Source organism: Trachurus japonicus, chromosome 15 (genome assembly GCF_045865225.1).
Source record: "Trachurus japonicus isolate A0001 chromosome 15, Traja_1.0".
Lineage (NCBI taxonomy): Eukaryota > Metazoa > Chordata > Actinopteri > Carangiformes > Carangidae > Trachurus > Trachurus japonicus.
In genome coordinates, this window is record NC_140921.1 from 1,639,432 (window position 1) to 1,665,141 (window position 25,710).

The 25,710-nt window shown below is 45.3% G+C and overlaps 1 protein-coding gene across 1 annotated transcript in view; it reads right to left on the bottom strand.

Moving 5' to 3' along the window:
• Nucleotides 1–25,710, bottom strand: part of arfgef3 (ARFGEF family member 3) — an 84,730-nt gene that overhangs the window by 40,102 nt on the left and 18,918 nt on the right. Inside the window, exons 11-22 of the mRNA XM_085799179.1 lie at nucleotides 24,861–25,105; nucleotides 23,977–24,089; nucleotides 23,168–23,300; nucleotides 22,252–22,436; nucleotides 21,232–21,624; nucleotides 19,183–19,535; nucleotides 17,642–17,808; nucleotides 16,320–16,485; nucleotides 15,652–15,762; nucleotides 14,300–14,518; nucleotides 11,475–11,585; nucleotides 10,158–10,308 (exon numbers count right to left, since the gene is read on the bottom strand). Of these exons, the coding sequence (XP_085655305.1) occupies nucleotides 10,158–10,308; nucleotides 11,475–11,585; nucleotides 14,300–14,518; nucleotides 15,652–15,762; nucleotides 16,320–16,485; nucleotides 17,642–17,808; nucleotides 19,183–19,535; nucleotides 21,232–21,624; nucleotides 22,252–22,436; nucleotides 23,168–23,300; nucleotides 23,977–24,089; nucleotides 24,861–25,105 (2,347 nt within the window). The remainder of the gene's footprint in view (nucleotides 1–10,157; nucleotides 10,309–11,474; nucleotides 11,586–14,299; nucleotides 14,519–15,651; nucleotides 15,763–16,319; nucleotides 16,486–17,641; nucleotides 17,809–19,182; nucleotides 19,536–21,231; nucleotides 21,625–22,251; nucleotides 22,437–23,167; nucleotides 23,301–23,976; nucleotides 24,090–24,860; nucleotides 25,106–25,710) is intronic.

Here is a 25,710-nt window from a genome sequence, read left to right on the forward strand (position 1 = left end):
CTTTTCCCCAATTTCCCGACTTCGAACACCGTCACGCAGATCCGCGCAACCAATATGCTAACCCACGTGTTAGGTCGATACTCTGCCGCTATTGGCTATTTCCCCACCCCTGTGACCGTAGGCATAAAGGCAAGCGCTTTTCCCACCTGCTCTCTCATTGCTGAAAAGGACGAGGACCAGGTAAGATGCGCTCTCCCGGCCAATTTCCTCTCTCTTAGCAGATCCAGAAAAAATTCGCCCCGTGACAGCTAACGGTTGGAAAAACAGGGTGTTTTAGCTAACAGTTTGATTCCAGGAATTTTTTCTCCGTTTTTCCGTAATTTCTACCTCCCCACCTTTTTCGCTCAGACCCAGGAACAACAGCGCACTTTCCTAGGAAATTCGCCCCGTGACAGCTAACGGTTGGAAAAACAGAGTGTTTTCGCTAACAGTTTGATTCCAGGAATTTTTTTCTCCGTTTTTCCGTAATTTCTACCTCCCCACCTTTTTCGCTCAGACCCAGGAACAACAGCGCAGTTTCCTAGGAAATTATCCCCGTGCCAGCTAACCCTTTGGAAAAACTCGGCGTTATAGTCAGATTCCAGGAATTTTTTTTCAATTTTTCCGGAATTCAAACCTGGCACCCAATTGGCCTAACTTAGGTCGATACTCTGCCCCTATTGGCTATCACCCTGACCTCGTGACCCTCGGTATAAAGGCAAACGTTTTCCGCCTCCTCCCTCATTGCCGACGAGGACGCCGACGAGGTAAGCTGCCGTCTCCCGACCGGATCCAGGAATAACAACGCAATTTTCCAGGAAATTGACCCGTGCTAACGGTTAAGGGTTAGCTATCTAGCTAACGGTTAGTTAGCTAGCTAACGGTCACGGTTCGGGAAAACGCTGCATTAGCTAGCTAACGGTTAGCCAGCTAGCTAGCCAGCTAACGGTTTAGCTAGCTAGCTAACGGTCACGGTTCGGGAAAACGCCGCGTTAGCTAGCTAACGGTTTGATTCCAGGAATTTTTTCCTTTTTTCCGGAATTCGAACCGCGCAACCTCATTAGCTAACCCACGTGCTAGGGTCAACACTCTACTCTCTGCCCGCCGCTCTCAGATCCAGGAACAACAACGCAGTACTCCGGGAAATATCCTGTACTAGCTAACGGTTGGATTCCTGGAAATTAATTAACTTGGTTCATTTCCGGCAATTTGAAAGGACTGATTGTCACTCATTTCCTCACCACCCTAGATGAAGGACAAAAAGAAGAAGAAGAAGGAGCAGAAGGGGGCCAGAGCGCCGCCGCCGGCCGGCCAGACGCTGGACTGGTTGGCCGACGGGCTGGACGCAGTCCACGAGAAGCTGGAAGGCTTAATTAAGGAGGTGGACCACCTGCGTGGGGCCGCGCGGCGGGAGCTCAGTTCCCGGGATGGCGCGCCCCGCACCACCACCACCACCACCACCGTCCCCAGACCCGGAACGGGGACGTGGCCCGGGCACGGACCGGCGGCGGCATCCACCACCCCCACCGTCCCCAGACCCGTGGCCGGACCCCGTCCCGGTCACGGCGGCGTCCACCACCCCCACCACCACCACCACCGTCCCCAGACCCGGAACGGGGACGTGGCACGGCCACGGACCGGCCGCGGCGTCCACCACCCCCACCACCACCACCACCACCGGCCCCAGCCCCGTGACGTGGACGTGGCCCGGCCGCGGACCGGCGGCGTCGTCCACCACCACCACCGGCCCCAGACCCGGAACGGGGACGTGGCCCGGCCGCGGACCGGCGGCGGCGTCCACCACCACCACCCGCCCCAGACCCGGAACGGGGACGTGGCCCGGCCGCGGACCGGCGGCGTCGTCCACCACCACCACCCGCCCCAGACCCGGAACGGGGACGTGGCCCGGCCGCGGACCGGCGGCGGCGTCCACCACCGCCACCGCCACCACCACAACCACCACCACCACCACCACCACCGTCCCAAGACCCGTGACGGGGACGTGGCCCGGCCACGGACCGGCGGCGGCGACGTCCACCCCCAACGGCCCCAGATCCGTAAGGGGGACGTGGCCCGGGCACGGACCGGCGGCGGCGTCCACCACCCCCACCACCCCCACCGGCCCCAGACCCGGAACGGGGACGTGGGTTAGGGGGGTTAGGGTTAGGGTTAGGTTGTGGGTTAGGAACCCGCCCCCTCCAGCTGGAGAAGGCAGAAGATGCACGGTCCTTCCAAGGGACCCCCGGTAGAGCACCCCCAGCTCCAGTCTCTACATTATTTAGTTTTTGTTTGTACATTTATTTAGTTTACATTTGACATATTATTTATTTTACATTTCAACATATTTGTTCTTATTTTCCCACCAATGAATGGTGGGTTTACAAAAAATTAGACTTATAGCCTTAATATTGATCAGCATTGCGCAACGTTTCGGCTCTTACAAGGCCTTCCTCAGGCGCGCTGATTGTTTGGTGAAGTGAGCTCGGCCTGTTTGCCTTGAGCCACTTTTATACCCGTAGGCGTTGACCTGTTCACACTCCTCCCTCTTTTGTTTCCCTTCAACATTATTTAGTTTTAGTTTAATTGTGCAGCGTCCTGATAGGACGTCTTAAGCCTGTTCCCCTAATTTGTTTTTAATCATGCAGCATCCGATTTGGACGTCTTAGGCATGTGTATTGATATTTCTGTTGAACATTAAGTTTTCTTTTAACATAATTTAGTTTTTCCTTATTTGGAAGTCTTATTTGACCTTTATAGTCATGCAGCGTCCGATTTGGACGTCTTAGGCATGTTTATTTGTATTTTTGTTCAACATTACATTTCCTTTAATTAAACATTATTTAGTTTTACATTATTTATTGTGTTACTTATTTTTGTGTTTAAATGTAGTCCAATTTGACCTGTCTCTCTGTATTTTTAGTCCTTCCTTTTCAATTCTTTCTTAATTCCCTTCCCCTTCTATTTCCTTTTAACAATTGGACTGTTTCTTCCTTCATCTCCCTCTAATTTCTCCTCTCCTTTTCTTTCTGCCTTCCTTTTCTCCTTCCCTTTCTTTAATTGTACTTAGCACAAGCGTCTCTTCCCATCGTCTATCGGACACGCTGCGTCTTCTCTCTGACGTCTTAGGCGTTCTATTTATTTATTTATTTGTCTTATTATTTGGGGTAAGCGCTTGCCAGACGCTCCCTGCGGACTTTAAAGACTTCCGGTTAGCTTGGCTAGTAAATCTTAGATTAAGTTGAATAGAGGGGGCATAGGATTGGGCTAGAATAGTTAGGGGGCAGGACAGTAGTACTTTAGAATTTGGTTGGGTTTAGGGTCAAATTTAGAATAGAATAGATTGGGACAGGGGGGGATTGGTTAAAGGGATAGTTCACCCTAGAATGATATTTCGCTCATGTTGACTAAGGGCTGGAAGAAGTTTCAGATTCCTCCGTGGCTTCTCTGAGTTACAGGGGGTCTCGGCATAGCAGTGCATGTCCATATAACGGTTGCAAAGGGACACCGGAGCTCTTCGTAAAAAAACACACACAAAAAAACATCCAAATACCTCCATGATGCTCGTATGTAATGTCCGTCTTGTGCTGAAGCCCCAAATTGCGTAATTGTCCCGAAAAAAATTAAATAAGTCTATATTTTAAGCTTGTTTGTAGTGGAAGCTTCTCGAAGCTCCTCTTCCTGGTCCGTCCAAATCTCGCGTGATTTGCGCCGGCGTCAGCATGCGTCAGTGCGGTTACTGCGAATCACGCGAGATTTGGACGGACCAGGAAGAGGAGCTTCGAGAAGCTTCCGCTACAAACAAGCTTAAAATATAGACTTATTTAATTTTTTTCGGGACAATTACGCAATTTGGGGCTTCAGCACAAGACGGACATCCGGTGGCGTCATCCGGCGGCGTCGTCCACCACCACCACCCCCTCCGCCGGCCCCAGACCCGGAACGTGGACGTGGCCCGGCCGCGGACCGGCGGCGGCGTCCACCACCACCACCACCGGCCCCAGCCCCGTGACGTGGACGTGGCCCGGCCGCGGACCGGCGGCGTCGTCCACCACCACCACCCCCCCCGCCGGCCCCAGACCCGGAACGGGGACGTGGCCCGGCCGCGGACCGGCGGCGGCGTCCACCACCCCCACCGGCCCCAGACCCGGAACGGGGACGTGGGTTAGGGGGGTTAGGGTTAGGGTTAGGTTGTGGGTTAGGAACCCGCCCCCTCCAGCTGGAGAAGGCAGAAGATGCACGGTCCTTCCAAGGGACCCCCGGTAGAGCACCCCCAGCTCCAGTCTCCACATTATTTAGTTTTTGTTTGTACATTTATTTAGTTTACATTTGACATATTATTTATTTTACATTTCAACATATTTGTTCTTATTTTCCCACCAATGAATGGTGGGTTTACAAAAAATTAGACTTATAGCCTTAATATTGATCAGCATTGCGCAACGTTTCGGCTCTTACAAGGCCTTCCTCAGGCGCGCTGATCGTTTGGTGAAGTGAGCTCGGCCTGTTTGCCTTGAGCCACTTTTATACCCGTAGGCGTTGACCTGTTCACACTCCTCCCTCTTTTGTTTCCCTTCAACATTATTTAGTTTTAGTTTAATTGTGCAGCGTCCTGATAGGACGTCTTAAGCCTGTTCCCCTAATTTGTTTTTAATCATGCAGCATCCGATTTGGACGTCTTAGGCATGTGTATTGATATTTCTGTTGAACATTAAGTTTTCTTTTAACATAATTTAGTTTTTCCTTATTTGGAAGTCTTATTTGACCTTTATAGTCATGCAGCGTCCGATTTGGACGTCTTAGGCATGTTTATTTGTATTTTTGTTCAACATTACATTTCCTTTAATTAAACATTATTTAGTTTTACATTATTTATTGTGTTACTTATTTTTGTGTTTAAATGTAGTCCAATTTGACCTGTCTGTCTGTATTTTTAGTCCTTCCTTTTCAATTCTTTCTTAATTCCCTTCCCCTTCTATTTCCTTTTAACAATTGGACTGTTTCTTCCTTCATCTCCCTCTAATTTCTCCTCTCCTTTTCTTTCTGCCTTCCTTTTCTCCTTCCCTTTCTTTAATTGTACTTAGCACAAGCGTCTCTTCCCATCGTCTATCGGACACGCTGCGTCTTCTCTCTGACGTCTTAGGCGTTCTATTTATTTATTTATTTGTCTTATTATTTGGGGTAAGCGCTTGCCAGACGCTCCCTGCGGACTTTAAAGACTTCCGGTTAGCTTGGCTAGTAAATCTTAGATTAAGTTGAATAGAGGGGGCATAGGATTGGGCTAGAATAGTTAGGGGGCAGGACAGTAGTACTTTAGAATTTGGTTGGGTTTAGGGTCAAATTTAGAATAGAATAGATTGGGACGGGGGGGATTGGTTAAAGGGATAGTTCACCCTAGAATGATATTTCGCTCATGTTGACTAAGGGCTGGAAGAAGTTTCAGAGTCCTCCGTGGCTTCTCTGAGTTACAGGGGGTCTCGGCATAGCAGTGCATGTCCATATAACGGTTGCAAAGGGACACCGGAGCTCTTCGTAAAAAAACACACACAAAAAAACATCCAAATACCTCCATGATGCTCGTATGTAATGTCCGTCTTGTGCTGAAGCCCCAAATTGCGTAATTGTCCCGAAAAAAATTAAATAAGTCTATATTTTAAGCTTGTTTGTAGTGGAAGCTTCTCGAAGCTCCTCTTCCTGGTCCGTCCAAATCTCGCGTGATTTGCGCCGGCGTCAGCATGCGTCAGTGCGGTTACTGCGAATCACGCGAGATTTGGACGGACCAGGAAGAGGAGCTTCGAGAAGCTTCCGCTACAAACAAGCTTAAAATATAGACTTATTTAATTTTTTTCGGGACAATTACGCAATTTGGGGCTTCAGCACAAGACGGACATTACATACGAGCATCATGGAGGTATTTGGATGTTTTTTTGTGTGTGTTTTTTTACGAAGAGCTCCGGTGTCCCTTTGCAACCGTTATATGGACATGCACTGCTATGCCGAGACCCCCTGTAACTCAGAGAAGCCACGGAGGAATCTGAAACTTCTTCCAGCCCTTAGTCAACATGAGGGTGAGTAGATAATGAGCGAAATATCATTCTAGGGTGAACTATCCCTTTAAGGTTAGGGTAAGATCCAGATTAGGGCTAGCAAATGAAATAACACAATTGGGCATATCCAAATTATTAGGTTGGGAGGGGGGTGGAGGGGTTAGCCAATTGGGCTTTAAATTTGGCTGAGCCGGAAGAACTCCACCAGGTAGCCCTGGAGGCACTGGCTGAGTTAGGTTGTGGGTTAGGAACCCGCCCCCTCCAGCTGGGTTAGGGTTAGGGTGGTTTTTTTTTCTTCCTTCAGGGGCCGAGATTTCTACTTGAGAGCACCCGTCTTCTGGTTTGACTCTGGCGGAGGACGCAAAAGTGCCCTTTTTAGACCTAAGTCGAGAACGGTTAAGCTTAGGGTCAGACAACATGGTAGTTGGTGAATTTTCAAAGGTCGATATTCCTGATAAAGACACGCACTCCTCCTGAAAATGGGCACATTAGACACATGGTTCGATACCTGGAAATATATTTTTGCCATTCCGGAATTCGCACCTCATTAGCTATCCACCCCTTTCGAGAATACCGGCCTGCTATTGGCTACTTTTTTTCCCCAACCAATGAGAGTGCAGCGCGACCCCAGAGCCCTATAAAAGCAAACGCTTCCCGCCCGCTCGCTTAGTCGGTGGCGGACGTCGGGACGACATGTGAAGTCAAGAGCCCCCTCGGTCGGATTCCAGGGTTTCACAATACTTCATCCTGGAAATAGGCGGTATTACCTAACGGTTCTATTCCTGGAAAATGAACTTGGTACATGCTGACCGTCGCATTCCGCGAAATATATATTTCTTTTCCCCAATTTCCCGACTTCGAACACCGTCACGCAGATCCGGACGAGCGGTTGGATCACTGACGTCGTAGGCAATACTCAGCTGCCATTGGCTAGCTCCCAACACATGACCGTAGTGCGACCGTGCAATCCTATAAAATCCAACCCGCTCTCTCATTGCTGAGGAGGACGACGAGGAGATGACGCGTTCTCCCGGGCCCTGTCGCTCAGGCCCGGGAACAACAACGCACCGTTCGAGGAAACAGCTGTGCCGGCCAACGGTTCGAAGAGCGGCGTATTTGCTGACCGTCGCATTCCGCGAAATATATATTTCTTTTCCCCAATTTCCCGACTTCGAACACCGTCACACAGATCCGGACAAGCGGTTGGATCACTGACGTCGTAGGCAATACTCAGCTGCCATTGGCTAGCTCCCAACACATGACCGTAGTGCGACCGTGCAATCCTACAAAATCCAACCCGCTATAGCAACACAAAACACACACACAGAAATAGTAATGTTTCTTCAATCATTTCAGATTTGTCTAAACGGTGATAGGGCGTGAAAAATATGATATATAGCTAAACTCTCGTTCATTACTATTGATCTCATTCAAATTACGTGCTGGTTTTCTACCCGGAAGTACAATGTAAACAACAAGGAGATTCGTCCTATATACTTATGAAGTGTATTGTTGTTTTGTTTCATTGAGTCTTTATGCTTTGTGACATTCATGCAAATTTGATTCGAATTGAATTAAATTGAGAGACAGAGACTGAGAGGAGGACGATGTGTTTATGAATAAAACAGAACTAGTCAGAGAACAAGAGGAACTCAAGAGACGTAAACATAAATCAAACATAAAGACATGACACCGCGCTCACCCGAGTTAAATAAGAGATAAATTGTGATGAGGGAACAAAACAAGAGAAGAAATAAATAAATAAGTTAATAAAAAAAGAAACATCAGCAGCCAATCAATCAATAAAAATATAAGTTTTTCTCTTTCCTTTCATTTCCTTCACATATAGATAATGAATGGGACGTATGGATGTAGTTACAGGGTAATCTGATACCAAATGGTCACTGGCAAAACATTGATTAAAATGTATTTTTAACGCCAAAACACATTGAAACATGATCAAATATACAATATTAACTCACGGCTACAGATGAACCTACTGATGTTGTGGAACACAGTAAATGAATGTTGTTATTTCTCTTCTCTTCTCCATTTTAATCTGTTTCATTATTTTAAAGTGCGTTTTTGTGTCTTTTGTAATGTTTTACTGCTTTAGTTATGTGAAACACTTTGAATGCAACGTTTGTCCCGGTCCAACATGTTTGTGTTTTAGTCTGCTGCTTTGAACTCTGGAATCGGTTTTTCAACTGGGAGGTTCACAGTCAAAATCTGAGTGTCTCAAGTTTTTATTCTCAGAGCCTCAGAGACAGTTTCTGTTCAAACAGACGAAAACTGGAGCGTTTATAAAAAAAAAACACAAGAGAGAGATTGACTTCAATCACTGTGGAAACTAAGAAATTAATATTTTAGTATTTTAGTTGTTAACTGGTTGTAAAGTGTGTTTGTGTGTGTTTCAATAACAACAGAGCAGATTTCAGAATAAAACACTCAGAGAAACCAAGTCCTTCCAGTTGTTGGATGGTGGGTCCAGGTGGTGAGGGGGCGGGGCTTAGTTGTGACATCACAAAGTGACAGGAAGTCCTGACTAGGGATGTCACGATTATAGGTGTTCTTGGTACGATTATTGTCAGAGAAATAATCACGGTGTTACGATTATTATGCATCAATACATCTCACAACACTATGAATGTGTAAAATCAAATATAGTCAAAATAGAATTACATTACTAATCTCTTAAATCATTATCAAGCAAACAGGAAGAGCCTGACTGGGAACTGGAAACTAATCCCACAGCTGCGAGGAGATGGCCTGTGTGTGTGTGTGTGTGTGTGTGTGTGTGTGTGTGTGTGTAAGTAATATAGGACCAGTTATTAATCCCCCAGGGGAAGTGTTTGAAATATTTAAGTCATTAATTGTCATCTATACCAAATGTTTAAGTTTATTTAAATCATTTTTTAAAATTACAAATGACACGCTAACATTTAAATTCCAAATACCAATACCAATTCAGTGTTAAAATGAATGAATCACATAAATAATTCACTTTTTCTTTTTGACCAGGCAATTTTTATGAAAGCAGCTCTAGTAAAGACTTCTTTTCTGAAGAACCATTCCAACTTTACCTCATCATCAACCCAAAAACAACTCACATTTTGCATTTTCTGAAACAAAAACTGTCTGTTCTGGCTTCGTCATATAACGGACAATGAAACACAAAATGCAGTTCATCCTCAATTACATTTAGATTACATAATGTGCAGAGTCTTACATTAGATAAATGGACCAGTATCTGTGTAACTTCCTTTACTTTGGTGCACATCTGCCAATACGGTTCCGACATAATCTTTTTTTGGAAAGTGACGGTATTTAGGAATCTTTACGATCGATTAATTGTGGCGTTTAATACCACGATTAATTGTGAAAACAAGTAATTGTGACATCCCTAGTCCTGACGGCTGTTCTTAAAGCCCCAGTATGTAACTTATTTGTCTTTTTATTAGGGCTGTCAAACGATTAATTTTTCTAATCGCGATTAATCGCATTTTTTCCATAGTTAACTCGCGATTAATCTCTATTAAAAATATTATATATGGCGCTTTGGACTTTCAACACTCCAAAGTGTTATAATCTCTAGACAAACAACTTTTAGACCAGACCTAGCAGGCCTAGTACCTAATCATAACACATGATGCATGAAACTCACACAGAATTGAAACAAATTGCATCCAGTGGAAATTGCCCTTTACTTTGCTACGCCTCTGACTGGCCATGTGCATTTGTTGACAACAAAGCCGTCAAAAAATCAATGGATGGAGCTGTGGATATATGTTAGACTGTGTATATTTGTGTAGCAACCAACTTGAAGGTGCCTTACCGCCACCTACTGGACTGGAGGTCCCACACTCCAGTCCTCCAGTCCAGCAGACAGAGGACAAAATGGGCCGCGATTAACCGCGATTAAAAAATTTAATCGCGTTAATTTTTTTAATTAATCTAATCGCGATTAACGCGTTAACTCTGACAGCCCTACTTTTTATTATCAAAAATCAAACATGTCTTTCATAAATCCGTATTTCACTGAAGTGGAATCACAGCCGCATACAAATGAAAGCTTCACAAAGTGACAGGAAGTCCTGACGGCTGAGTACAGGTGTGTGTGTGTGTGTGTGTTACCTGAACACGTGCGGCCAGCAGTTGTGGTTGTGGCTGCCCATCTCCAGTCCCACGTTCAGGATGGCGTCCATACAGAGGACGTGAGCCGTGTGCAGACGAACTCCCTGAGGACGACCAATCAGCTCCAGGCGCTGCTCCACACGCTGCTTCACTGCACACACACACACACACACACATATACAAACACACACACACGCACACACACACACACACACACACACACATATACAAACACACACACACGCACACACACACACACACACACACACTTCATGATGAGTGATGGGAATAACGGTGCTATCTTTTGTTTCCCCCATTATAATGCCGTTACCATTACTGACATTAAAACACGCCGTTACTTGACACAAATAAAACACCTGTTAAACTTAAAGTGCAGTTCGTTCTATATGTTACACTCTTATCCAGAAATCTTGAGCGGATTCTTGTGCATTTTATTAAAAAAAACAAAAAAGGTTTATTTAAAACTCCTTTACCTGGAACTAGTCCAGATAAACAGAGGGTTAGGGGGAGTGAGTCCAAGTAATTTGACATATTTGAGTTCCTTTTTCTGGTAATTCATTGCTTTTATAATGTAGTAATTCAGTTACTTAACTCAGTTACTTTTGGGGGAAAGTAACTAGTAGTAACAATAATACTAGTACTAATTACTTTTTTTAAATGAATGCACATTTAAACACACATTACAAGACAGTTAGACATGTACGAAACCGTATGGGACGAAGGGCGGTTACAGAACAAACCAGAGATTGGAGGGTGGAATTACTGTACAAGAGGGGGTGTTGAGCAGGTTTATTGGCTATATTGGAAATAAAACAGAGAATAAGGAGGTTGATAAAATAAAGAAGAAGGAATAAGAAAGAGAGGGGATTGTATGAATAGTGACCAGGTTTTATTGTAGTGGGTGATATTGTCTTTCATGGTGAATGCAAATTTAAGTGTTCAGTCAGCAGATTGTACCAATGTTGTAGTGAAAGTTTTGCTCTGTCTTTCCAGTTGAGTAATATAATTTTTTAATTAGCCTATTATATTTATTTATTTATTTTTAGAATAGTACTAGCTACTTTTTAAAAGTAACGTGCCCAAGACTGGTGATAGTAGTCAGACTCAGTGTGTGATGTTGAATCTCACAGCTGCCACTAGAGGTCACTACTGACACACCTTCAACCTCCAGGTGAACAGCTGGAGCTCAGAGTCTCTGATGTGTGTGTGTGTGTGTGTGTGTGTCTCTGTGTGTGTGTGTGTGTGTGTGTGTGTGTGTGTGTGTGTGTGTGTGTGTGTGTGTGTGTGTGTCTCTACCTTGTGCGATGGCATCCCCCGTCTCCATGGTTTCCTTCTCCTCCTTCTCCTCCTGGACACACGAGGCTGCAGCCATCTGAGCCAACGCTGACGCACAGTTAGCAGCCACGCCTACACACACACACACATACACACACACACACGTTAATCAGACTTCCTCCAGGTGTGGGGGTCAGACAGGTGTGTGTGTGTGTCAGACAATTGTCCAAGTCCCTCCGATCCGAGTCCCAAGCGAGTCTCAAGTCATTTGGTTCAAGTCTCAAGCAAGTCCCAAGTCTTTTCTTTTGTGCACAAGTCAAGTCGAGTCAAATCACAGTCAAGTCCCACAACACTGTCCCCTAGCCAACCCACAAAGCACCCGGGTTTATATCTTGAAGAGAAAAACCTTATCAAAAAGAGTGTGCAGACCAAGGGGGCAGTTGTGGGTCTGAGAAGTGAAGCTCACTTCCGCGTTCAAAAAGCTGCAATCCCCTGGGCTGTCGCTGGGGGCTGGCTCCAGAAGGGAGCAACTCCAACTGAGCCCCATGTTAAAATAGCCGATTTTACAGCTTTAAAAAACATATTTACAGCCTGGTACATTTCATTTTTTTGGTCTCAACCGATAGTTTCTACCCCCGCACACACTCTGAGGGGGGTGATTTTTTTTAAACTCTACCGTTTTACTGTTATTAGGTTTAAAGTTCTGGCCAATTAGGGCGCAGAAACGTTGAGTGACAGGTCCGGGGACCGCTGCTTCGAGGCCAGTGGGCGGGCCCTCGGCCGGCCAACGGCCGCACCGCTCCAAATATGGCAAGTAGAATCCAACATGGCGCAGTTCAAACCCCCGTAGTAGCGGCACAAAACAGACTCCCCCAAACCAATGGGTGACGTCACGGTGCTACGGCCGTTCTTTTTACAGTCTATGGTGCAGACTAGTGTGCATGGCTTTTTTTTTTAATCTCAAGTGGGCCGGACCAGTAAAATAACAGCGTAACAGCCTAGGAATAACAAGAACTCTAAATTCTTCCCTTTGTTTTAGTGCAAAGAAGTAGGATACGAGTAGCTACATTATTAAGAGGTTTACAGTTAATTAACTATACTTTTACAGAACATTATGAACAACCTGACATTTCTTGAAAAAATATGTGCATTTTCAACATCATCAAGCCTCTTCGGTCTTCTATGTAATTTTCCCACTTGGCAAATTCATCCTATGGGCCGGATTGGACCCTCTGGCGGGCCGCTTTTTTCTGATGCACCAACAGGTCCGCTCGGACTGCGCACCGCGGCAACTCGGACCAAGAGTCCACTCGTAACGTCAGCTGGGGAAGCAGCTCAGGAAGCGCAGTGGACAGGGCTGAACCATGGATGTATTATATTATGGGCTGGACCGGGAGAGTCGCCTCATGAGGGCATGTGTGTGTGTGTGTGAGAGAGGAGCGAGGGGGAGCGCCACCCGTCACAGAGGAGAGAGGAGAAATGCATCATAATGAATGTAATGAAACGATAGCAACGCATTAGGACGTATATTATAGCTCCTTTCTTTTAAAGTAAACATGTAAAATACACTGTAGGGGAAACAATGGATCAGTAAACCCACGTAATCAAGCGCAAAAGTGCGTGCTACCGCTTCGGAAAAACAAAAAAATCCACAAACGGACTGCTCTGGTCATACTTGAATGATATCCACGTGGGGAAAAAACATACAATGAAAAAAACAGGTCTACAAGTCGTCTGAGTCATCTGGTCTCAAGTCGAGTCGAGTCTGGAGTCATTAGGTGCGTTTACATGGACACAAATATTCGGAATAAAGGGCTGATCCGAATAAAAATGTGTCATGTAAACACGTCAATTGGAAGATTCTGATCGGATTCGGCTCGATCCGAAAGAAATTCTGTTCGGATCGAGAGGGGTGGTTTATACCGATCGTTATTCCGAACGAGGTCCATGTAAACACTTATTCCGATCATTACATCCTTTCCCACTAGCGCGACACGGCTGTCTACACAGTTCCACTCGGTTCTTATTTATTTAGCCTATTCATTTTTGCTTTTACACACTCTAGTGTGACGTCCGACAGGAATCAAACCCGCTAAGTTTAAAAACACCCTGGCAGCAGCCACACGGATCTACTGAGACTTGTTATTCTGTCACCTGAGTTAACGAGGTGGACGAGTGAGTTTGGAGCTGATGAGAGGAGAGAAAAAAAGAGAGCGAGTAGTAGCCTACCGACCCGATATCGCCGTGTATCTCGCTTTCAGAGTAATCCTGCTTCTTTCCCCGCTCTCTGTCCGTTGTCTTCACCGTCTTCCACTGACGTAACTCCCCAAATTTCCAGAGCACATGGCTAATTAATATGCACGTGCTGTTTTGCATTGACCATATATGGCGTGTTCACATCCGTACTTTTCATGGGTCCAGTGTGATTTATCAATGACAGGAACAGTAGTAGGCTACACGTTGCTGAGTCTGCTTACGATGTACAATAGAAGTACAGCAACAGCTCTTAAAATCTGGTGCAGGTCCATTTTGAGTACTGCTTGCATTTTGAGTCAGCTCTGCGCATGTCAAAATGCTGTTATTCTGAATAAAGCTCGGTGCATGTGTACGCACGTCATGATCAGATTATTTGATTTTGCGCCAATGTAAACAGTGAATTCGGATTTTCCGATCCCTCAAATTTTTAATCTGATTAAGAAATTTTACTCATGTAAACATAGCTACTGTCTCCCAAGTCGAGTCAAGTCGCAAGTCGTTAAATTTGCGACTCGAGTCCAAGTCCCTATGATTCGAGTCCAATTGTCTGGTGTGTGTGTGTGTGTGTGTGTGTGTGTGTGTGTGTGTACCCAGGGAGCAGCTGAGTGCGGCGGCCTTGCGTAGACCGTCCAGACTGAGACAGATGGTGTCTCTCTCCCTCTGACTCTGCTCCTTCGTTCCCTCCGTTGTTCCCAGGATGAAGCTGAGGCCGCGGGAGCTTCCCGCCATGCGGCCGGTCAGCGGCGTGGACAGCACGTCCATCAGGTTCACCCACACGCCGGTCAGGATGAACCGGGAGAACGCCGCGCCTGAGAGGAGAGAGAGAGGCGGTGGTTACCATGGTGATCCTGCTCCATCCTCCATCTCTTTCTCTCTTATTGTTTCAGCTCTTTAATATTTTATAATCTGTGATGAAATCCATGATCGACAGGTGGAAATGAAAATGAATCTTTCTCACTTTGAACCAGAGGAAATAAAAATTAGATTTATTTCTGCAGATGTGATTTTTGATTATTGATTTTTGATTATTGATTATTGATTGTGTCGAAGGAGACAGATGTTAACGTGTGGATCTCAGCTCTTCAACATGTGTCAGGTGTTTGTTGTTTCAGAGTTTCTGCCGTAGGGATGTGCCGATCAATACTCAAGTATCAATACTTTAATATTGAGGCCTGTTGAGACGTCTATTCCAGTGGTTCTGAATTAGACCACAGACCCCCATTGGACAAAATTTTGAAACACACCTCAGAAATACACAAATATTTGTTCCGTTACCTTCTTAGTCAATGTATGTTCAAGGCAATTGGTGTGAATTTTTGGAAAAATTTTAGGAACATTTCTGGAAATTTCTCAAAAAACAAACAAACAAGTCTTACAAATTCTAGAAAAAAATGGTAAAAATTTATCCAAAATAAAGTTATAAAATGTTCATTAAAAAAGACTTTTAAAAATTTGGAGAAAAAAAGTGATAACATTTCTCAAAAAGGGTTTTTTTAAAATTTGAAAAAAAAGTGGTAACATTTCTCAAAAAAAAAATTCTAGAAAAAAATGGTAAAATATCTAAAAAAGAGAAAAGAAAGTAATTTTTTTTAGAAAAAAAGTGATAAAATTTCTCAATAAAAAAAAAAAGTAAGCAAAAAGTTATACAATTTTTCAAAAAAAGTATGGGACACTGTTAAAATCTATCAAGGACCCCTGGGGGTCCAGGGACGCCACTTTCAGAACCACTGCTCGCTTCCATGGTTGTAGTTTTTCCCAGCTAGATCTCAATACGTCTGAAAAACCGCTTCATGAGGATGTAAACGTGTTTTAGCGATATTTGAGATGTCTTTTGAACTGTACTGTAGGTGTTTCCATTACCAGTTTTTTATTGCGATATTTAGATTTTGTGCATTTCTAGGTGAAATGGAAACACGACAGAGAGAAGCTGCAGCTCACTGACCGGCCATCACCGTGTCTCCTCCGGCCTTGCTGCTGCAGCTCAGAGGTGATTGGCTGGACGCCCGGCGGATCAGCTGACCGCCGATCGCACTGCTGCCCAGACCGTCGATATCTGAGAGAGGAGGGGGGGGGGGTCAGGTTGTTTCCACAGCAACAGTGTCTTCATCCAGGTGTGTGTGTGTGTGTGTGTGTGTGTGTGCACTGCAAAAACTCTACATCTTTCCAAGAATATTTGTCTTATTTCTTGTCAAAATGTCTCATTTCTAGTCAAAACTAATCTCTTTCCACTTAAAATAAGACTCATCGCCTAAAAATGAACTTGTTTTTAGACACTTTTTACTTCTTTCAAGCAGATTTTCACTTGAAATAAGTAGAAAAATCTGCCAGTGAAAGCAAGTTTTTTGTGCTTGTAATAAGAAAGAAAAACTTGCTCCACTATCAGATTTTTCTACTTATTTCAAGTGAAAATCTGCTTGAAAGAAGTAAAAAGTGTCTAAAAACAAGCTGCTTTTTATGTATAACTATGTATGTATATGTATAATATACTTATTTTAGTTATAATGAGATTTTTTTTGACTAGAAATAAGACAAATATTCTTGGTAAGATTTTGAGTTTTTGCAGTGTGTGTGTGTGTGTGTGTGTGTGTGTGTGTGTGTGTGTGTGTGTACCGGTCAGCATGGTGATGAGCGGTAGTCCGTGCTCCTCCGGCGAGCCCCAGTACCCGGCCTCGGCCAGCAGGTTTCTCTCCAGCACCTGGTGGTACAGCTCCTCGATCCAGGCCTGAGACAGAACCACCAGGACCCCGCTGCTCTGGACCAGCTGCACAAAGTGCTTCTGCAACGCAACACACACACACACACACACACACACACACACACACACACACAATAAGTTATAATTAAAAACGAATTTCATTATATTTACAGTGAAAAAAAAACTATTATAAATCCAGAGCTAAAATTCACATAACTCAGGCTTCATTCACCAGATGTTTGAGGGTTTTAATCGATGAGCGGTCGTCATGGAGCATATTCAGCTTGTTAATAACAAAATAATGATGAAGTCTATTGGTATCATCAGAAAAACGAGTGGTTTCATATCTCAGAATGCCCTCAACATACTGTGTTATACTTTAATTTATCCAGTTATTTATCTCAGTTATTGTAATATTGTGTGGGCCGACACATATCCTACTAACCTGAGATCACAACAAAAACTGTCAGATTAGCCCCCTCCTCTAATTTACTTGTCTCCATCTGACCCTCTATTTAAGAAACTTCACATATTGTCAGTTTATGACATTAATACACTTCAATCTTACATATATTTACTTATAAATATATTACATTTTCTACATTTTCCATATTTTCTTCCGAAATGTTTCAGTGGATTCTTTACAGTTAACTCTCAGACACACTGATAAATGTCATCCTTCCTTTTCTTGAACCACACACAGTCAGTTTGAAACTCTCATCTTCATCTAGAACAAATATCTTCATCTCTGATTCATTTCAGGTCCAGACTGAAGGAAAGAATCTGATTCATCAGGACTCCCAACAGTTTCCTCTCCTGGTTTAGTAGTACACAATCATTTTACACTTATACAGACTCATAACTTTATTTTAAAGGGTTTTTCCTCAGTGGATGTGAGGGTCTAAGGACAGAGGATGTTCTTATGATGCCATGTAAAGCCCTTTGAGACAAACTGTTTGTAAAAACGGGCTATAGAAATAAAATTGCCTTGCCTTTTTTGACTCTTCTTGTTACAATAAGTCACTTGTAGTGCTGCTTTCTTTTTGTTTTTGCTGTTGTTCTTGAATCTTTCCATATTTTTCATGGATGTATTTTGTATAAAGGCTCATAAAGGGTTTCTAACCTCTCCTCCACTTACTGTTCTTGTTTCATTTCTGTCCTTGATTTTTTCGGTGCAAATAAATAAAACATAAAACATGTTACAGTGGGTTAGGGTTAGGGTCTCGGCGGCTCTCACCAGGCTGAGGTTGGGCGCCAGCGTGCGGCGGCGGTAGTAGTCGCAGCAGCAGAGCTTGAGGTTGAGCAGCAGAGCGTAGTAGGACACCAGGTAGAGGCCGTCGCCGTTCATCAGAGACTGACAGCTCAGCGTGGCGCCGGCCGCGAAGCCCGGGGAGCGGATACCACCTGGACACACACAGAGGGGGGGGCGGAGCCTCAGATTCAATGCTAACGCTAGTCGTTAAAGGGATAGTTCACCCAAAATTCAAAATTCAGCGGGGCTCCGTGCAGCACTGCATGTCCATATGACGGTTGAGAACAGAGCTCACTTTTCTTCGTCCAAAAAGACACACCAAAAAACATCCAAATACCTCCATGCTGCTCGTCTGTAATGTCCCTGTTGTATTGAAGCCCCAACATGAGAAATTGTTCCGCCGGTCAGTGCAAATCTCCGGCAAAGCAGTGAACTGAGACATTGGGAGCTTCCGCTACAAACAAGCTTAAAATATAGACTTATTACATTTTTTTCCGAACAGTTTCTCATGTCGGGGCTTCAATACAAGAGAGACATTACATACGAGCAGCATGGAGGTATTTGGATGTTTTTTGGTGTGTCTTTTTGTTACGAAGACAGTTGGTATCCATTTGCAACCGTTATATGGACATGCACTGCTACGCCGAGACCCCCTGTAACTCAGAGAAGCCACGGAGGACTCTGAAACTTCTCCCAGCCCTTAGTCCACATGAGGGGGAGGAGATCATGAGTGAAATTTTAATTTTGGGTGAACTATTCTTTTAACTTTAATGTAGCTGCTGCTGAGAAAACGTGGGCGTCACTTTTAAGACTAAACACTACATTACCCATGAGCCTCAGCTCAAAACACATCACCATAGCAACTGAGTTCATCAGAAAAGGCGTTCAGGAGACGTCTGGAAACTGGATTAGCTGGAAGTTATATTCAATATCAATAACTCTACAACTGAGGCGTTCAAGTACCATCTGGAAAATGTGTTGTCTGCTAACTGTCTGCATGTGATGCATTCAGGAGACACCTGTAAACTGGATTAGCTGGAAATTATATCAATATTCTACATGTGAGGTGTTCAGGGACCATCTGCATTGTGTGTTGTCTGCTAACTGTCTGCATGCGATGCATTCAGGAGACATCTGTAAATCGGAGCGTCTACAAATACCCTGAATGTGATGCATTCAGGAGACATCTGTAAACTGAATTAGCTGGAAATTATATTCTATATATCAATGTTGCATGTGAGATGTTCAGGGACCATCTGCAATGTGTGTTGTGTGCTTAAAGTCTGCATGTGATGCATTCAGGAGACATCTGTAAATTGGATTAGCTGGAAGTTTTATCCTATATATCAATGTTCTACATGTGAGGTGTTCAAGTACCACCTGTAATGTGCGTTGGCTGCTGTGTGTTTACTCAGCTGTTCTGTTCAAACAGTGACGGTTTCACTTTCAGAGGATCACTCCGCCCTCAGCAAACATCCTGTTTGTTTAACTCACAGACACACAGAAAGACACACACACACACTGACCGGCCTGCAGTCCGGAGCAGAAGTTGGAGGAGAAGTTCTGCAGCGCCAGGTCGACCTCGGCGGTGCCGTGCAGCGCCAGCAGCCGCGGCAGCAGCGCCGCCAGCGCCTGGACGAAGAGGCGCGCGCTCTGCTGGTCGGCCTCCTGGTGGCGCAGCAGCTTCAGCGACATGGCGGCGTTGCGGAGGCAGCGGTGGCCGGGGCAGTCGCGCGGCGTCTGCTGCTCCTCGTCCGCCAGCGAGACGTTGTCGGAGCCGATGTCGGACACGTCGGAGCGGCCCGAGTCCTTCTCCGCCGCCATGGAGTACTGGTCGCAGGAATCGAACTCTGTGCGCGACAAGTCCTGCTCCTCCATACTGGACAGGGAGAAGCAGAAGGTCAAAGGTCAAGGAGCTGATACACTAATGCAGTGGAATTTCTGGAATAAAGTGGTAACATTTCTCAAAAAGAAAGTTTAAAAAATTCTAGAAAAAAGTGACCAAATTTCGAGAATTTTTTTTTTTTAATTTTAGAAAAAAGGGGTAAGAATTCTAGAAACAGTTGGGGACCCCCTTGAACCCTCTGAAGGACCCCTGGGGGTCTGCAGACCCCACTTTGAGAACCACTGCACTAGTTGATTTTCAACCGACATTTCCAATCAACCAACCAACCAACCATCCAATCACCCAATCATCAACCAATCATCCAACCGACCAACCAACCAACCAACCAACCAATCACCCAATCATCAACCAATCATCCAACCAACCAACTAACCAACCATCCAATCATCCAATCAACCAACCAACCAACCAACCAACCAACCAACCAACCAACCAACCAACCAATCATCCAATCAACAAACCAACCATCCAATCAACCTTTCAATCAACCAATCAACCAACCAACCAATCATCCAACCAACCATCCAATCAACCAATCAAACAACCAATCAACCACCCAATCAACCAACCAACCAATCATCCAACCAACCATCCAATCAACCAACCAACCAACCAACCAACCAACCAACCAACCAACCAACCAACCAATCATCCAATCACCAACCAGCCATCCAATCAACCAACCAACCAATCAACCATTCAATCATCCAATCCACCAACCAACCAACCAACCAACCAACCAACCAACCAACCAACCAACCAACCAACCAACCAACCAACCAACCAATCATCCAATCAACCAACCAACCAACCAACCATCCAATCAACCAACCAACCAACCAACCAACCAACCAACCAACCAACCATCCAATCAATCAATCAATCAACCAACCAACCAACCAACCAACCAACCAACCAACCAACCAATCAACCAACCAACCATCCAACCAACCAATCAACCAACCATCCAATCATCCAATCATCCAATCAACCAACCAACCAACCAACCAACCAACCAATCATCCAATCAACCAACCAACCATCCAATCAACCGTTCAATCAACCAATCAACCACCCAATCAACCAACCAACCAATCATCCAACCAACCAACCAACCATCCAGCCAACCAACCAATCATTCAACCAACCAATCATCCAATCAACCAACCAATCATCCAACCAACCAACCAACCAACCAATCATCCAATCAACCAACCAATCATCCAACCAATCAACCAACCAACCATTCAATCAACCAACTAACCAACCAACCAACCAACCAACCAACCAATCATCCAATCAACCCACCAATCATCCAACCAACCAACCAACCAACCATTCAATCAACCAAGTAACCAACCAACCAACCAACCAACCAACCAACCAACCAACCAATCAACCAATCAATCATCCAACCAACCAACCAACCAACCAATCATCCAACCCAAAATTCTAGAAAAAAAAGTTACCGACAGTCTGACCAGTGACAGATCTAAAACAATGTGCTACGTTTGCCCAACACTGTTTAAATCTGTCGGAATTTCCAATTTCCCACTTGTAAATTTCAACCTGAACGCATCGTGGTTGGATTTTCAAAGGAACATGAACATTAAAATCAACGATCAACGGTCACACACACACAGTGACACACACAGTGACTCACACACACCTGAAGTTGCTCTCGCTGTAGCGCGACCCCCCCGTCCCCGTGTGGTGCGACCGCGCCCGGGACTCCACCGACAGGAAGTTGGTGATGTCGGGGTAGACGAGGGCGTGGCTCCTCTGGACCACGTCTGGAGGAACCACCGCTCCTCCTCCTCCTCCTCCTCTTCCTCCTCTTCCTCCTCCTGCTCCTTCCTTCTCTCCTCTCCCCTCCCCCTCCCCCGCTCCTCCTCCTCCTCCTCCTCCTCCCCTTGGCTCCGCCCCTTCCCTCTCCTCCTGGCCGTCGCCGCGGCAGCACGCCGGCGATGGGAGGCGGCCGTCCTCCTCTGGAGTGGCGTGTCCCGGTCCGAGCCCCCCCGCCTCCAGGTCCAGCGTGGTCTGGCCCGTCTCCGTGGTGATGCTGAGAGTGAGTAAGTAAATTTAATTTATATAGCACTTTTCATAGATAAAATCACAAAGTGCTTTACAACAAGGATAAAATGCAATAAATACAGTACAGAGATCACAACATATATACATAACAGCACAATGGGCTTTATGCACAGCTCCACTACTTCCTGAATTAAGCCAGCTCCTTTATTTCCTGTCTTACATTATTGGACCAACTGATTAATCCAGGTGTGTCTGACCTCACAACAATGGTCAGGCACACCTGGATTAATCAGTTTGTCCAATAATGTAAGACAGGAAATAAAGGAGCTGGCTTAATTCAGGAAGTAGTGGAGCTGTGCATAAAGCCCATTACAGGTAACTTTACAGAGGCCCCACAACATCGACATCAGTTGAAAGCCTGTCTAAAAAGATAGGTTTTAAGTTCTTTCTTTCAGTGGACTCTACGCTGCGTAAGGTCGATGGTAGAGCGTTCCAGAGGCGAGGGGCTCAGACCTGGAAAGAGCAGTCACCTCGTGTTTTAAAACGACCATCAAGAGTTTTGTTAAAACACATAAAAAGAGCATTACAGTAGTCAATGCGAGATGAAATGAAAGCATGAATTATCATCTCCATTTCAGGTCTTGAACTCATGGACCTGATGCTGATGTCGGGGCTGCGCTCCGTGGCGGTGGCGGCGGCGGCGGCTTGGTCCCACGCCGGCTGCTCCGAGGACAGGACGTGTCTCTGCCACCTGAAGTCGGCCTCGTTGATCTCCATGGACTCGCGCGTCGACTCGGTCCCGTCCTTCAGGTCGTCAAGGCGACGGAGCAGCAGCCGCGCCTGAGGAGCAACACGCCACGTTAAAGGGAGAGTAGCATTTTTTTAAAGTGGGGTTGTATGATCTCCAAATAGCCCCTAAGTACTTTAATTGCAGTAGAAGACTCTCTGCACTCCTCCCGTTAGCAACGCCAGCCCATAATAGCCCTGCCCAGAGATTTACAACATACATTGTTGTGAACAGACCCAAAGAAACGGCCTATTTTCACGGCCTAAAAGAGGTTTTACCTGAAAAAAAAACCCAGTTCCATTGTTCGCTATAATATAATTTTTTCCAGCCCTTCAAAGTGCAGGAAAAACACAGTTTTTATTTGGACCTAACCAACTCACGTATCCCTCCGCCCAGGGTTAGCGCCCGCCGATCAGCAGTTGGTTTGGTCCAAATAAAAACTGTGTTTTTCCTGCACTTTGAAGGGCTGGAAAAAATTATATTATAGCGAACAATGGAACTGTGTATTTTTTTTTCAGGTAAAACCAATTTTAGGCCGTGAAAATAGGCCGTTTCTTTGGGTCTGTTCACAACACTGTATGTTGTAAATCTCTGGGCAGGGCTATTATGGGCTGGCGTTGCTAACGGGAGGAGTGCAGAGAGTCTTCTACTGCAATTAAAGTACTTAGGGGCTATTTGGAGATCATACAACCACACTTTAAAAAAATGATACTATCCCTTTAACGCTTTTATTCTGAAAACCTCTGTGACTTCCTGTCCCACACACACACACACACACACACACCTGCTCCGGCTGGATGCCGCGGCCGTGGGACAGCTCGTCCAGAGCGCCGAGCAGAGCGCAGGCACACGACACCGACGAGTAGCACGCCTCGATCCCGCCCTTCATACACGCCTCCGTCATCCCGTCCATCACGCTGCAACACACACACACACACACACACACTGTGATGAAGGCTAAATAACACACAGATAATCCAAATATGGTCAAAGAAGAGGGGCGTATGTGTGTGTGTGTGTGTGTGTGTGTGTGTGTGTGTGTGTGTTCTTCAGGAGAAAATGAGAAAACTGGACCATTCAGGTTACTGTAAGAGCCAAAGGGAGGAGAAGGAGGAAGAAGAGGAAGAGGAGAAAGAGGAAGAGGAGGAAGAGAAAGAGGCAGAAGAAAAGGAAGAGGAGTAGGAGGAAGAGGAGGAGGAGGAAGAAAAGAGGAGGAGGAAGAGGAAGAAGAGGAGGAGGAGGAGGAGAAACAGGAGGAGGAGAAGAAGGAGAAAGAGGAAGAGGAAGAAGAGGAGGATACAGAGGGAGGAGGAGGAAGAAAAAGAGGAGGAGAAACAGGAGGAGGTAGAAGAAAAGAGGTGGAAGAGAAAAAGTGGAAGAGGAGAAAGAAGAGGATGAGGGGGAAGAAGAGAAAGAAGAGGAGGAAAAGGAAGAGGAAGAGGAGAAGGGAGGAAGAGGAGGAAGAAAAGGAAGAGTTGTGTGTGTATGTGTGTGTGTGTGTGTGTGTGTGTGTGTGTGTGTGTGTGTGTGTGTGTGTGTGTGTGTGTGAGTGTGTGTGTTGTGTGAGAGAGAAAAGGGGGCGGAGCTACGAACAGCTTCAGCAGGTCCAGGTGAGACTTCCTCTTGGAGAACGAGCGCTTCCTGATCTCAGGCTCGGCCACACACGGACCGGCCAGGTCGTAGAGCCGCTGGGGGCTGCCCAGGATCTAAACACATGAACACATGAACACACACACACACACACACACACACACACACGAACATAGTCCCATCACATCAGGTGTGTATGCTGTACAAAATTGAGACAAATTAGACCACGGACCCCCATTGGACAAAAACACCAGAAATACACAAACAATCAATGTACGTTTAAATTAGGTGTACATTTTTGAAAGATTATAGAGAAATTTCTGGAAAAAAAAGTGGTACAATTTCTCCAAAAGAAAAATGGTTAAAAGTTTTTTTTTTAATTGAGAAAAAAATAGTAAAATTTCTCAAAGGAATTCTAGAAAAAGTAGTAAGATTTCGGAAAAAAATTTAGAAAAAAAGTGGTAAAATTTCTCAAAAAATTAAAGAAACATGTGGCAAAATTTCTCTCTTTCAAAAAAAAGGGGCAAACAATGATACAAAAATGGGTAAAATTTATTAAAAAAATAATAAAAAAGTTAAAAAAAAGAAAAATTTAGAAGAAACTGGTAAAAGGAAAAGTGGTAAAAAAAAAAAACAAAGTCAAACAATACTTTAAAAAGTTTAAAAATTTCTGAAAAAAAGTTTAAAAATTCTAAGAAAAACTGGTCAAATTTCAATAAAAAGTTGGGGATCCCCTTGAACCCTGTCAACCCCTCCGACTTAGAGAACCATCGACATTAACTTTAGTTAGATAGTTTTGTTGTACTGGGTATACTTAAGTATTTATGCATTTTCAGTGGGTATATATACTGAGTATTCCTGAGTATCACACAGACTACAGCTCCCACCTCCTTCATGATGCGTATGGCCTCGGTGCGGTGCTGCGGCGGCGGGTACAGCAGGATGCGGTGGTACAGCGACTGCAGCACCGGCTTCATCGACTCCACGCAGCTCACCAGACGCACCAGCTCCGCCGCGATGTAGCACACCGTCCGCACCACCGGGGCGATCCTGGCGGGGGCGCTGGACGAGCAGCCCGAGCCCCGCCCCTGATCGGACACGCCCCCTCCTCCCTCCACTTCCTGGTGGAGCCCTGATGGAAAAGAGAGGAGAGCAACCTCAGTCAGAGCCAGAGAGAAATCAACCGAGCAACCAATCAACCATCCAATCAACCAACCAACCAACCAACCAACCATCCAATCAACCAATCAACCATTCATCCAACCATCCAATCAACCAACCATCCAACCAACCATCCAACCAACCAACCATCCAATCAACCATTCATCCAACCAACCAACCAACTATCCAACCAACCAACCAACCAACCAACCAACCAACCAACCAACCAACCAACCATCCATCCAACCAACCAATCAACCAACCAACCAACCAACCAATCATCCAACCAACCAACTGACCAACCAACCAATCAACCAACCATCCATCAACCAACCAACCAACCAACCAACCATCCAATCAACCAACCAACCGACCAACCAGCCAACCAACCAACTAACCAACCATCCATTCAACCAACTGACCAACCAACCAACAAACCAACCAATCATCCAATCAATCAACCAACCAACCAACCATCCAACCAACCAACCAACCATCCATCCATCCATCCATCCAACCAATCAACCATCCATCCATCCATCCATCCATCCATCCATCCATCCAACCAACCAATCA